At 40.4% G+C, this 12,419-nt stretch overlaps 1 protein-coding gene across 2 annotated transcripts in view; it reads left to right on the top strand.

The window, feature by feature from the left end:
* PARP6 (poly(ADP-ribose) polymerase family member 6) overlaps nucleotides 1-9,620 on the top strand; it is a 100,704-nt gene extending 91,084 nt beyond the window's left edge. For both annotated transcript variants that reach the window (XM_088446359.1, XM_088446351.1), the window contains exons 22-23: nucleotides 1,125-1,209; nucleotides 9,156-9,620. In XM_088446359.1, coding sequence (XP_088302485.1) covers nucleotides 1,125-1,209; nucleotides 9,156-9,258 — 188 coding nt within the window. In that variant the 3' untranslated portion in view covers nucleotides 9,259-9,620. The remainder of the gene's footprint in view (nucleotides 1-1,124; nucleotides 1,210-9,155) is intronic.
* The last annotated feature ends 2,799 nt before the right edge of the window (nucleotides 9,621-12,419 follow it).

Raw genomic sequence — 12,419 nt, 5'->3', positions numbered from 1 at the left:
TGGGGTTAAGATATGGTCAGTCCATTTAAGTTACCAAATTTTCTGTATACCAGTCCAGCGTCAACTTGGAAACATGACAGGTGGCATTGTCGTCCTGATAAAAACATTTGTGGTTTCCATAGAACTGCAAGTGCAGGGGCCTCCCTACAAAGTGTTCTTGTCGAAACCGCCACATTAATGGCCATTTGGAACTCATGTGCAATGGTATGTATTTCTCTTGCACAGGGGTGTCCAATCACTTTTGTCTACATAGTCTATATCGCATCAACCATGCAGCACGGCAGATGTGATGCATCTTGCAGATATATCATGCGCACCTACTGGTGTGTCTGGGCAACCGTCCCACTGAGCCGACAATGACATCACAATTGAGTGGGCACATGTAAATGCCCACCCAGTTGTTATGTCTGGTTAGACATATTGAGCATTTGATTGGTAAGTGTGTATGTTTACCAAACCGGTCAATAAGTCAGCTGGCTGCCACTGCTGGGTTGGTAGAGTGTGTACCCTGCTTTAGGTAGACAATGCTTTGACATGACTGTGTACAAGCACGTGGGTTGCCCTGAGTGAGGGGCTACAATAAGGCTACAAGCCCTTTGCTTAAACATTTTCTATAATGTTACAGGTGTGTGAAGAGACCTGTGTCTGCTCACATTACACAGTCAGACTTAAAAAAAAATTCAACTCTTGTATGTTAGCTAATATTCAATCTTGTTTTTTCCCAATTATGAAGCACTGCTGGGTATTCTGGCGCCAGATGTAAATCTTTTTATAGATCACCATTTTTATAACATCTACTAACCATAAAATCTCTAGACTAAGTTCTCAGAAGCAGGGCCCTCTTCCTTCATGTGCCTTTTCTTCCCTACCATCCTCTCATCCCCACTGCCTAGAACGGTATCTATCCCTTGTGTTCTGCCGCCCTCCTGCTTATTTGAGTATTATGACTGCTGATGCAGCACTGATTATAAAATGTCCATGTCCTGAAATGTTCTGTACTGTAAGTCACTTGTTCTTGTTTTGTTCAAACTGTTTCTATTTGTGTACTTTGTAAGGAGCTGCGAACCCCTTGTGGCACCATATAAATAAAAGATAATAATAATAAAATCTGTGTTTATTCGTAGTAATAACATCAAAGGATCTACAGAAGCATGGGAATATTTGGGTGTGCCCAGTGTCTGACCACGTCTGCACACGTTTCTTTTTTGTGTGAGTACTAACTTCAGCAAGTCTAATTTATACAACTCATACTTGCCTTCTTTTGAAAAAGCATTTCAGGGAGATTGTGAAAACAACACTTATGAGTGCGGCGGTAAAGTGGATGTGTAGTGTTACATCTGAGAGGAGTGCCATATCACTGACTTACATACAAACGTAAATGAGCCCAAAAGCTGTTAGCAGGGCCGGCTCTAGGGGTGTTCGACCAGTGCGGTCGCACAGGGGCGCCATCCATAGAGGACGCACACCTCCCCAAAATCTCAAAATAGCCCGTGGGTAGTCAAATCGGGAGGTTGGGGACCCCCACCGCCACAGCTGTGAGGCAGTGCCGTACCCCTGGAGTGTGAATGGCTGCCGCATGCATGCGTGTGGCATTCATTCAGTGACGGGAGAGAGCTGGGGGAAGCCCAGCCAGTGACAGAGGGCTGGGCTTTAACCCAAAATTGGCCTGCATGTACGGATGACCAAAGATATTGTTATCATCCAGCGGGAGCGCATACACACTGAACAATATGAACGATATATAGTTGAGCGTTATCGTTCATATCGTTCAAAGACATCGTCTCCTGTGTATGCCCCTTGGGATCTGCTTGCTGATGAAAACACACTGATACTTTTCAGAAAATGCATGTAGCCATAGTGATCATTGCGCCTTATAACTAATGCAGGGAAATTATACTAATGATCCTATTTGAATGTAAACATATCTGTTTTTTTATTTTATATAACATCTACATAATGGGAGTAAGGTGCATTCAGGGAGATTGCAGGACTCTTCAGGGAGTCAGGGAGATTGCTGGACTCTTCAGGGAGTCTCCCTGACAATCAGGGAGAGTTGGCAAATATGATACAACTACACATCACATTATGTTTCTGGTGGTCTTTCCTAGTATCCATTTGCAAGGAGAAATATGCACAAATGGAGTTTCTATAAGAAATCTTCAATTAACTAAGAGAAGTGACTGTGGAGCTCATTCAGACCTGCTTGCTAAGTTGCAGTCGCTTGCACTGACCGATATTTGCCCATCTGCGCATGCGTATAATTCGCAATGTGCGTGCGCAAGCCAGTTTCTGCAATCGGGAATCGAGCTCTCGTAGTACACAGACTGGACGCTACTTTGAGTGACAGTGCCATTTGTGGGTGGTAGGTGCTTGTGAACGGAGGAGTGGTGCTGCGAACGCAGGCATGTCTGACCGTCAAAACGGCATTTAATGGGCGTCCATAATTAGTAAAGGTGCGTCATGAGGCAGCAAGTGTCATTTTACTTGAAGTACTCACATTGCTTGCGGTAGGGTAGAGCTCCCACAAGCACTGCGAGTGCTTCAGATGGCTCTCGATGGTTTTAAACACTTCCTGGAGGTGACGTTAGCTGCGGGCGGCAAGGGGGCGGCATTACACTATTTTGCGATCACACAGCCGCCGCTCGCTAAGACATAGAGGGCATCCTTATGCCTTGCCGCACGGTCGTGCTATTAGAATACCCGGCCCCTTTTTGAGGCAAGCGAGCGCAGCTTAGCGTCCGGGTCTGAATCAGGTCCTGTGTCCCCGGGTTGTTGATATGGTTATGCCAACAATGCCCTGGTCCCTTTTGAAAAGCATTTTTTTTGTATTTCTCTAGTCATGTCTCAGGATTGGGCTTTCTGACAATCACAACCTGGGGCAGATGTATCAAACCTTGGAGTAGTTGCCCAAAGCAACCAATCAGCTTCTGTCAGTTTATAGAGTGTGGTAGATAAATGACATGAAGCTGATTGGTTGCTTTGTGCAACTTCTCCACTTTCTCTCTCTCCAAGGTTTGATACATCTCTCCTTAGAACAATCAGAGGGCTAGATCTACTTGTAGCCAATCAAACATTTAAAAATTTGTAACATGAAAGTTAACAAACTAACTACTGGATGCAGCACAACAAAATATGTATATAAAATTTGCCTTTGTGGGAAATGAGGTTCATACACACAACTTATTTGCTTACTGCTGATTCAGTTAGTGAATTTTGACAGATGCAGTTAAAGGCTTATTTGCATCATGTAATCTACAAACACTGCAATGGACGGCTTCCATGGTCTCCCTATGAGCATGGTATGAGTTTATAGGTTAACAAATTCCCTAATTCTACACGTGAATAAGATTATATAAACTTTAGGGGCACCTGCTGTGAAATAGTCTCTTGTCTCCAAATATTATAACCCATAAAGATAACATATCTATGTAATGGAACATTACAAGGTGAAGATCCCCTTAATCTAATGCAATCCAATTCTGGATGGTCTATATGGAGACCTAACGGATGGAAATTGCAAAACAGTGATTACAAAATTAAAAACTACAATCTATCATATAACCAGTGACAAATATTCAATCAATGAATATAGATATGTTCCCCTCATGTTTCCACTGAGATTTGATGATGAACATGTGGAAAACAACCAGATGTTACCCCTACAAATAGGTTAACGACTCAAAATCTATATTGTCATTGAGCCCTAAAGGAAACAATGTCTGTAGCTTGAAGAGCCATAGGGCCTCTTTTGCACACAATGTTCTATATCGATTCCCTCCCCTCTTGGTAGATGATATATCCTGAGCCCCTACAATTTGTAAGCCCGAAGGATCTTCATTGTGACATTTCAAAAAATGCAAGGAAACACTGTGTAGTTGATATTTTTTCATTATGTTTAACCTGTGTTCCCTGAACCTAGATTTCAATTTCCTTATAGTTCTCCCAACATACTGCAGGCCTCATGGACACTGCAGTATGTATATACAATATTCTGTGTCACAATTGATGAACTCTTGAATGGGGAATGCATCTCCATTGATATGTGAAACAATGGTACCAACTCTATTGCTAATATAACCACACGTAAAACACCTAGTTTTACCACATCGATAACAGCCTTTAGGAATAGATGGAATCCATGCCGATTTAGACATCTCGACAGTGGATATCGATTTCAAAGTACTTGGGGCTAAATTTCTGTTCTTCTTAAAAATCACCTTTTAATTGTGGATTTATAGCACTATTCAAGATGGGATCTTGTTGCAGTATGTTGAAATTATTTAGCAGGGTCTTTTTGATAATACTCGATTTATTGTTCTATGTGAAAATAAAATACATTTGAGTCTTTGTAATTTCATATGTCATGTTTCTACCTTGTTTAATTATTTTATTTTTATTTTTGTTCATAATTAAAGATCATTCCTATCTAGTTTCAGAGATTTTTCATAGGCAGACAGTAACAAAGATCTAGGGTAGCCTCTTTCCAAAAATTTTTTAAACAAGACATCTGCCTGTTTTTTATATGTCTCTATATTACAACAATTACGTAGAATGCAATTAAATTGACTTTGGGGTACATTCTGTAGCCAAGGTTTATAATGTCCACTACTAAAGTGTAAAAAATTGTTAGTATCAACCTCTTTTTTTTTATAATTGTGAATATATTAGAGCCATCTGAGGAGATAGTTACATCCAAAAAATTAACAGAAACGTGATTAAAACAATGCGTGAATTTAAGATTAAAGGAATTTTAATTAAAAAAAATCAACAAAATTTAGTGCAGTGCTCATCCCCATCCCAAATGACAAGCAAATCATCAATGTGCTGACCATAGTACACCAGGTTCACTGCGAAAGGGCCCTCCCATATGAATTCCTGTTCAAACATGCCCATATATAAATTGGCAAAACTCGGAGCAAATCAGGTGCCCATCGCCGTACCCACCACCTGTAAGAAAAAAATTGATTTTCAAAAGTAAAATAATTGTGCTTAAGAATAAACATAATGGAATCTAACACAAAATTTTTTAACCCAAAATTAATTTCAAGATCGGGTTCAAGATATTTTTCCACAGCTGTCACTCCTATATCATGTGGTATGTGAGTGTACAAAGCTTGTACATCTAGTGACAGAAAAGCATAGTTAGTCTTCCATTCGTTATTCTTAATTACATTTAGCAAGTGCATGGTGTCTCTTTTATATAAGATTTTAAAGTGATAACATATTTTTGCAAAAAATAATCAATAAATTGTGACACATTAGAAGTGAGGGACCCTATACCAGATATAATAATAGGTCTCCCAGGAGGTGCCATTAGTGATTTATGAATTTTAGGAATGTGATAAAAAATGGGTGTGATAGGAAATTGTACACTAAGAAAATAAAATTCATCTTTGGATATAATATCTCCCCGGAGGGCTCTTTTAGTGAGTATTAGAAATTCTTCCTGAAATGATTTAGTAGGGTCACTAGGTAATTTGTTATAGAATACTTGGTCATTAAGCTGTCTGTAAACTTCTTCTAGATAGTAATCCCTAGATCGCCAGACCACACCTCCCCCTTTGTCTGCACTTCTGATCACAATTAAGTCTTTATCCAGCTTTTAGTGCTATTTTTTCATTTTTAGATAAATTTGACCATGCTGTTTTTTTAGAGCATACTCTCTGAAAGTCATCTAAAGTCTTCTTATAGAAGTACAAAATTATGTTGGATTTGTGATTGACCGCATAGAAAGATTTTTGAAAATACTTCTATTTGTCTCTTTGTTAAATCTATTAATATCATAAATACATTCCACGTGGTCATCTTCATGTGTATTATTTTCATCCCTTAAATTCTCCAAAATGGATAAAACATCTAGATCAGTATTATCAAATAATATAGGTGCTACATCAGTGTCCTTTAATCTCTTGGCTGCAAAATATCTTTTTCTACATAAGTTGCGAACAAAATGGTGCAATTCCAAAAAAGGTCGACCATAGTTGGATCTTGACTAGGGCCAAAAAATGTTATCCTTTTTGTAAAAGTTTTAATTGAGCATCTGATAGAGATTTATCGGTGAGATTGAAAATCCCATTCTTAGTATTTAATTTTTGAACTGTATTTATTGAAATCTTGGTTTTCTTATCTGACTCTCTCCCCCCTCTAGTTCCTCTAAATCGCAACCTCTCTTGGGGGTTACTATGGATAATGGAGCATAAGGGTTCGGATGTACAAACTTTTTTTAGTGATTGCCTTCCTAAAAAAGTCTTCTCACTATTTTGAGACTGTTCTGTAAATTGGGAATTCCCCATAGAACCTCTATAAGATGTTTCATGAATGGACCCTGTTCCCATGTTAGTCCTGTTATGAAAACGTCCAGGTGAATTGTAGGACTTCATTCTCCCTCTGTGTCCATTGTTCCCAGACCAATATCTGGTAATTGTATGTTGTGCTAATAATTATTGTGTGCATATTGTTGTGGGGATGCTCCAGCTTGCACCCATACATTTTGTTCCCTAGGATAACACATATTGGATTGATGAGGTCTGGACTTTCTATATGTTCTCACCTTGTCATATTTATAATCCTGATCATCTCGTGCTAGTTTTTTTTTTTTTTGGAGTTTATTAACTCTTTCTCAAATAGTTCCACATTCTTATTTGTAAGTTGGTCATGTTCATTAAATAGTGGAAGATCTTTATACTTAAAGCTCTTTTCGTCTATTTTTGCCACTGCTTCATGAACTTTGTTATCCCTGTATTTAACCAATAGTTCAATCAATTGAAATGTACAGTTGTCTTATATTTGATTCCAACTTGTAATAGGATTAGGGTCTTCCTGGATGGATATGGACTTGAATATCCTCAGACCTCTGGGTATTTGTTTATTAGCTATATATTTACTGAGAGAGACACTGCCCCACCAGTGCCTCATCTCAGTTATCAATAGCTGTTCTAATTTTAAAAAACCTTTAATCAGGTCAGGATTGGAATATTCAACATTGACACCTGAATTTTGTTCCCCTGTGGATTGCAAATATATTTTCCTCCTAGACAATCTTTCATTAAAACATGCAAATTCTGCTATGATAAGGAATCTTCACAACCAAAATATATATACAGTATAAATGTAAATATATTATTGAAAAACAGGAGCCCAATACTTACACAAAATAGAAAACTACAAAATACAATTAAAACATGTATTTAAACACTAATCTGGGGTGTGCAAAAGCATATATTTCTAATAGCAGCAACCAACAGGTGAGTTGTGTATACTCTCTAAAGCCAATCTATGCAAGGCCACAAAACTAAACAAAACCAGGATATAGTTGTGCTCATTAATCCTAATAATGGCAGAAATTAGCTCAAAATGCCATTGATGTAATAAAGATATTTTATATATTCAAACAAATATTATAACATTTACACATGTAAATATACAAACAACAGTAAAAGGCAGTCTAACAATTACTGACATCAATTATATGTAGTCAGAACTGCTAAATTGTGTTGACACAAATACTATTAAAAGTCAATGACACTGATTTTCAGAGCCGAGCTGGACGCTCTTTGTGAGCGCTCGCTGTGAATCAGGGCGTATTATTTTTTTTAGCCCCCCCCCGCCTCCAGGCCGCTCGCTAAGCTGTGGGTGACCACCCACAGCTTTAGCCGGCGGCCTGGCGATGGTCACGATTATCGCAACCATCGGGCTTGCGATGAGACCCTTGTGGTAGGGTCTTGTCCTCCGCAAGCCCCAGTGGACTTCCTGCTCTATTAGAGCAGGAAGTTCACTACTGACATCACTGGTGATGTCAGTAGGGCCGCCCACAAACGGCAGGCGTTCCTTCTGGAATGCCTATGTTTATCCATCCACCCCCACTGCACGCCTACAAAACAGGGCAAGCTGTCAATCACATTCGACAGCCGCCCTGTCTTGTAGTAAGTCCCGCAGCGAGTGAAAACTCACTCGCGACAGGGCTCGCACGTGCGCACTGCCCAGCCATCGACCCGCTTGCAAGCGCTATGCGCTCGCGAGTGGGTCTGAATCAGGCCCAATGTGCACTACAACATGATAAATCCCAGAGTAAGGTCAATTCCGTTTGAGATGTAACGATCCTTACTGCATTCACTCATTTGGTGGTACAGTCTCGATATATTAATGGACTTGCAACAAGTTGTATCAAAGTCTCTGTGTATACACGTGAATAAGATGATATAAACTTTAGGGGCACCTGCTGTGAAATAGTCTCTTGTCTCCAAATATTATCAGGGACTTGGAAGACACTCCGTTGGCTGTGATTCCTATGTAAGATCCCAAAGGAGTCTTTCGGACCAAATTATACTCACAGTCCTTGCCGGTAAGGAAAGCACCAACTTTCACTGATACGTGCTCATGAGGTCAATGATCACAGTTCAGCGGCACCATAGGAATCTTGGCTGGATGTTAACCTCTTAGCCTGCCTCTGCACGTCAAAAGGTAACAATTCAAAGTACATTGCCAAGTCCCACCTGGAAGTACCGTCTCCGGAGTAAAAATATCAAAAAGCTGACATTAGCATGATAGTCACAATTGAACCAGGTAATTTCTGATACGTTTCGCTCCACCCAGAAGCTTTATCAAAGAGTGTCCATTGTCAGGCACATAGCCCTTATATACCTGCTTCAATCAAGGAAAGACGTTTGTCAGGATTTGAAAATTAATGACACCTGCTGTCTTCAGATGAAATCCGATCTGATAGAATTACTAACTCCTTCTATAAACTGTTAGGGGCATGCATAATCTTAGTTAAATCACTCTAAATAATAATCAGAACATTCCATATATAATATATACAAAACAGGATATTTAATGGCGTTTTGACTAAACAAAATATAATATAATAATATTCACTTACATTTAGATTTAAATGATAATAAATACATAAAAAAATAAATGTAAAATTTTCCATCCCCTTATCCTAAACAGGACGCGAATCCTCAACTTTCTCCTTCGTAATCATTCATAGTCCTCATCATTACCTCTACACTATACTTCCACAGTTATACCTGTTAGTTTTCCTTGAATGTTAAGCAAACTTCTCAATCTTTTCATATTGTTTGTGTATGCCTCCTTTCATGTTATTTAATGTAATTGCTTATCTTACCAATTGTTGACTCATGGTTTTGCCATAGGTATGAAGATGGCCAGGTGGGGGATGCCAATATTAACACTCAGGACCCCAAAATCCAGAAGGAGATCATGCGAGTGATTGGGACCCAAGTTTACAGTGGATGAGGGATGATAACCTCAGGATTACAGTCTCAACAGTAAGGAGTGGTCTGTCCTCTCTAGGACTAAGAACATGGGGCATTCTGTCAATGCTTCACATATAGGAGATTGGGGGGGGTCATCTGTGTGACCAGATAGACCCTTTCTAATGTGGAGATAAGGGTCTTGCACTGACCAGGCTCTCCGGGATACTGTAATGTATCGTTCTATGTGGAGATGTTGCAGCCCTTGGACAATTCCTTAACTATATTGACTTTGCCCTGTGTCAGCGCTATTCCCTTCCCATACTTTATCCCAACTCTGACTACTTCTCATTTACAACTCTTTGTTTAACAAAAAAAAAAGAAAAATGTTAAAAAATAATAAATATGAAGATTTTATTTGGCGTCAGACTATTTCTTTACCAGCAAAAAAAATTGTAACAGAATCAATAGCGGATTGTAGTGTCAGTAGGTGGATGTATGAGCAAAGCTTCTTAAACAAATTGCTTCACAATTTCTCTGTCAAGAATTAGGCATTAAGCTTTAATGGAAACATTGGTTTGGTGTTAGGTTTAGGGATAGTAGTTAGGTTTAGAGATTGGGGGTTAGGGCTAGACTGTGGGGGAGGGTTAGGGTTAAGCTGCTAGGGAGGAGGGTTAGGGCTAGGTTGCTGGAAAGATGGGTTATGGGTAGGGTTAGGACAGTTACCTAATTGGGTCGGGATTCTGACTGTCTGAATGCGTTGGCATCCTAACCGCTGGGATCCCATACTCAACCCATATTCTCTTACTATGGTAAACTAAATCGTAACCTTAAATGTCAAGGGACTTGACAACACAAAAACCGCTCACTCCTATTTCAGTCTCTTCTCAAGACAATGTTATCTTCCTCCTGGAGAATTATTTTACAGATTCTAGTCTCCCATCCATAGCCTCTAATCTGTACTGTGTCCTGAGGTCCCCAACTCATCCATCCAATCCAAGCACAATAATGTAGCAGTACTGCTACATGGGTTAGGTACATTTCTTAAACAGTCAAGATTCAGACATTAAAAATACGGACACCATAATGTCAGCAGGTACAATATTAAGACAACCAAAATGTCAATATGGACTATATGTAGACATTCAATATGAGAATAGATTAGTAAAATGAATAATTTTCACCATGATACCTAGACCTGGCACAAAGTAGTGAACAGGGACATGAACTAACTTTATGGCCTTATGATTTGAGCTGTCTATCACAACAGATGCAAATCATCCATCTTCCAGTTCACAAAGAACTTCTTTCATTGCGTACGGTGCCAGTACATTACCAACAATCTCTCTTGATTTTCGTTGTGATTATGCTTATTATATAGAAAGCCATAGGCCCTGATTCAGGGCCGTCCTTCTTGATTTTTAGAGCAGCCCCCTGGCCGCTCGTATAGCTGTGGGTGACCACCCACAGCTATAGCGAGCGGCCAGGAAGATGGTCGCGATGGTCAAGACCATCGCGACCATCGGGCTTGCGACGAGACCCTTGTGGTATGGTCTCGCTGCCGCAAGCCCTAGAGTGCTTTCGGCTCAAACAGAGCCGAAAGCACTCCCACTGACATCACTTGTGATGTCAGTGGGGCCGGCCCCAGACGGCCCCAGACGGTAGGCGCTCCCATGGGAATGCCTCCGTCTGGGCAGCCACGCCCCCCTGGCACGCTAACATCGACAGCACGCCCCCTTTGGTACGAAACCCGGAGCGACTGTTTGCCCGTCGCTATCCGGGTCTCGCGCATGCGCACAACGGAGCCGGCTCCGTCATGCGCATTCGCACTGGGCCACCATCGCCCCCTTGCGAGCGCTCGCAAGCGGGTCTGAATCAGGCCCATAGTTCCCTCACATGCAGCCAATTTATATGACTCTTTGGGCTAAATGTAATAGCCTGCGACCCAGCGCTGCTGCGGGAATACATGCGAGTATACCCGTATTATTTAAAGCAGCAAGCATGTTAAGAGGCTAAAACAGCTTGGTTTATCCTTTAACATGCTTGCTGCTTTAAAAATACAGGCATACTCGCATGTATTCCAGCAGCAGCGCCGGGTCGCAGGCTATTACATTTAGCCCATTATCCACTTTGGCAGTTGTAAAAAACTGGTCACCTTCCCAGAACTTAAAGAAGTCTGTGCTGCAAGTTTGTTTTTCTTTGATTTAATATGGACAGTGAGGTCAGACCTCCCACCATGGCCTATTGAAAATACAGCACTGCACATTGAGCATAGCATAGTTTCATTGTCGTTCTCTTTAATTTTTCTTAATAAACATAAAGTCATTAAGCAATTTTATCAGTTAACTGAAATTTTCTCTTTGGTGGTGGCATGCTTCTTTTTTTTTTTAAATGTATTTTTATTTGCAATTTTCAGCAGAACAGAGTCAACATTACAGAGGGAGAGAAACAAAAAATAGTACACATTGAGAAATAGATGCAAAAAATATGCAAAAGACATATAGTATTCCTCTGATGACAAGAGCAATAGTAAACATGTAAAGCGCTAAGAATAACAAATAAGGCATATTTAGGTAGAGAAGAATGCTAATATAGAAAGGGAAACAAATGGATGAGGGAGATAAAAGGGGGGGAGGGCAGTCGCCCGGGGATGGAAAAAATACGTGGTATAAAACGGGGAGTGGTGACAGAGCTCTAACCAGCTGTAAAGATGTGCACCAAGTGAGGCCCATACATATTGGGTATAATTAGAGATTTGAAAGATTCCTAGGAGCAGCACCAACAGGTGGAGAATGCCTTAAGGCGAACCAAGGGCTCCATATTTTAATATATCTTTGTGGCTTAATATGAAGATAAGCTATTCTCTTTTCCGTGGCGGCAATTTGCCACATTTTGTTGATAACCATTTGAAGGGAGGGAGGATCAGGGTGTTTCTAATGAAGTTATAAGGCATTAGGCTGCATTAAGGATCTAGGAAACTAATTTATGATAATTTGTCTAAGGATTCCATGGGGAGGCCAAGAAGGAAGTACCATGGATTCTTAGTGATTGCTATATTAGTTACCTTACTCAGTAGGGCCACCATAGCAGTGGCTTAACTAGGGTATTTGGAGCCCAGGGCAATATGAAAAATGGAGCCCCCCTATGTGAAAATTGGGCATGGCCACATGCCACAAAGGGGCATGGTCACTGAAAAATGGGGCG

The sequence above is a fragment of the Taudactylus pleione genome, unplaced genomic scaffold (genome assembly GCF_031769625.1).
Source record: "Taudactylus pleione unplaced genomic scaffold, aTauple2 ptg000019l, whole genome shotgun sequence".
NCBI lineage: Eukaryota > Metazoa > Chordata > Amphibia > Anura > Myobatrachidae > Taudactylus > Taudactylus pleione.
Note: the sequence above shows the minus strand (reverse complement) of the source record. Positions and strands in the feature narration are given on the sequence as shown.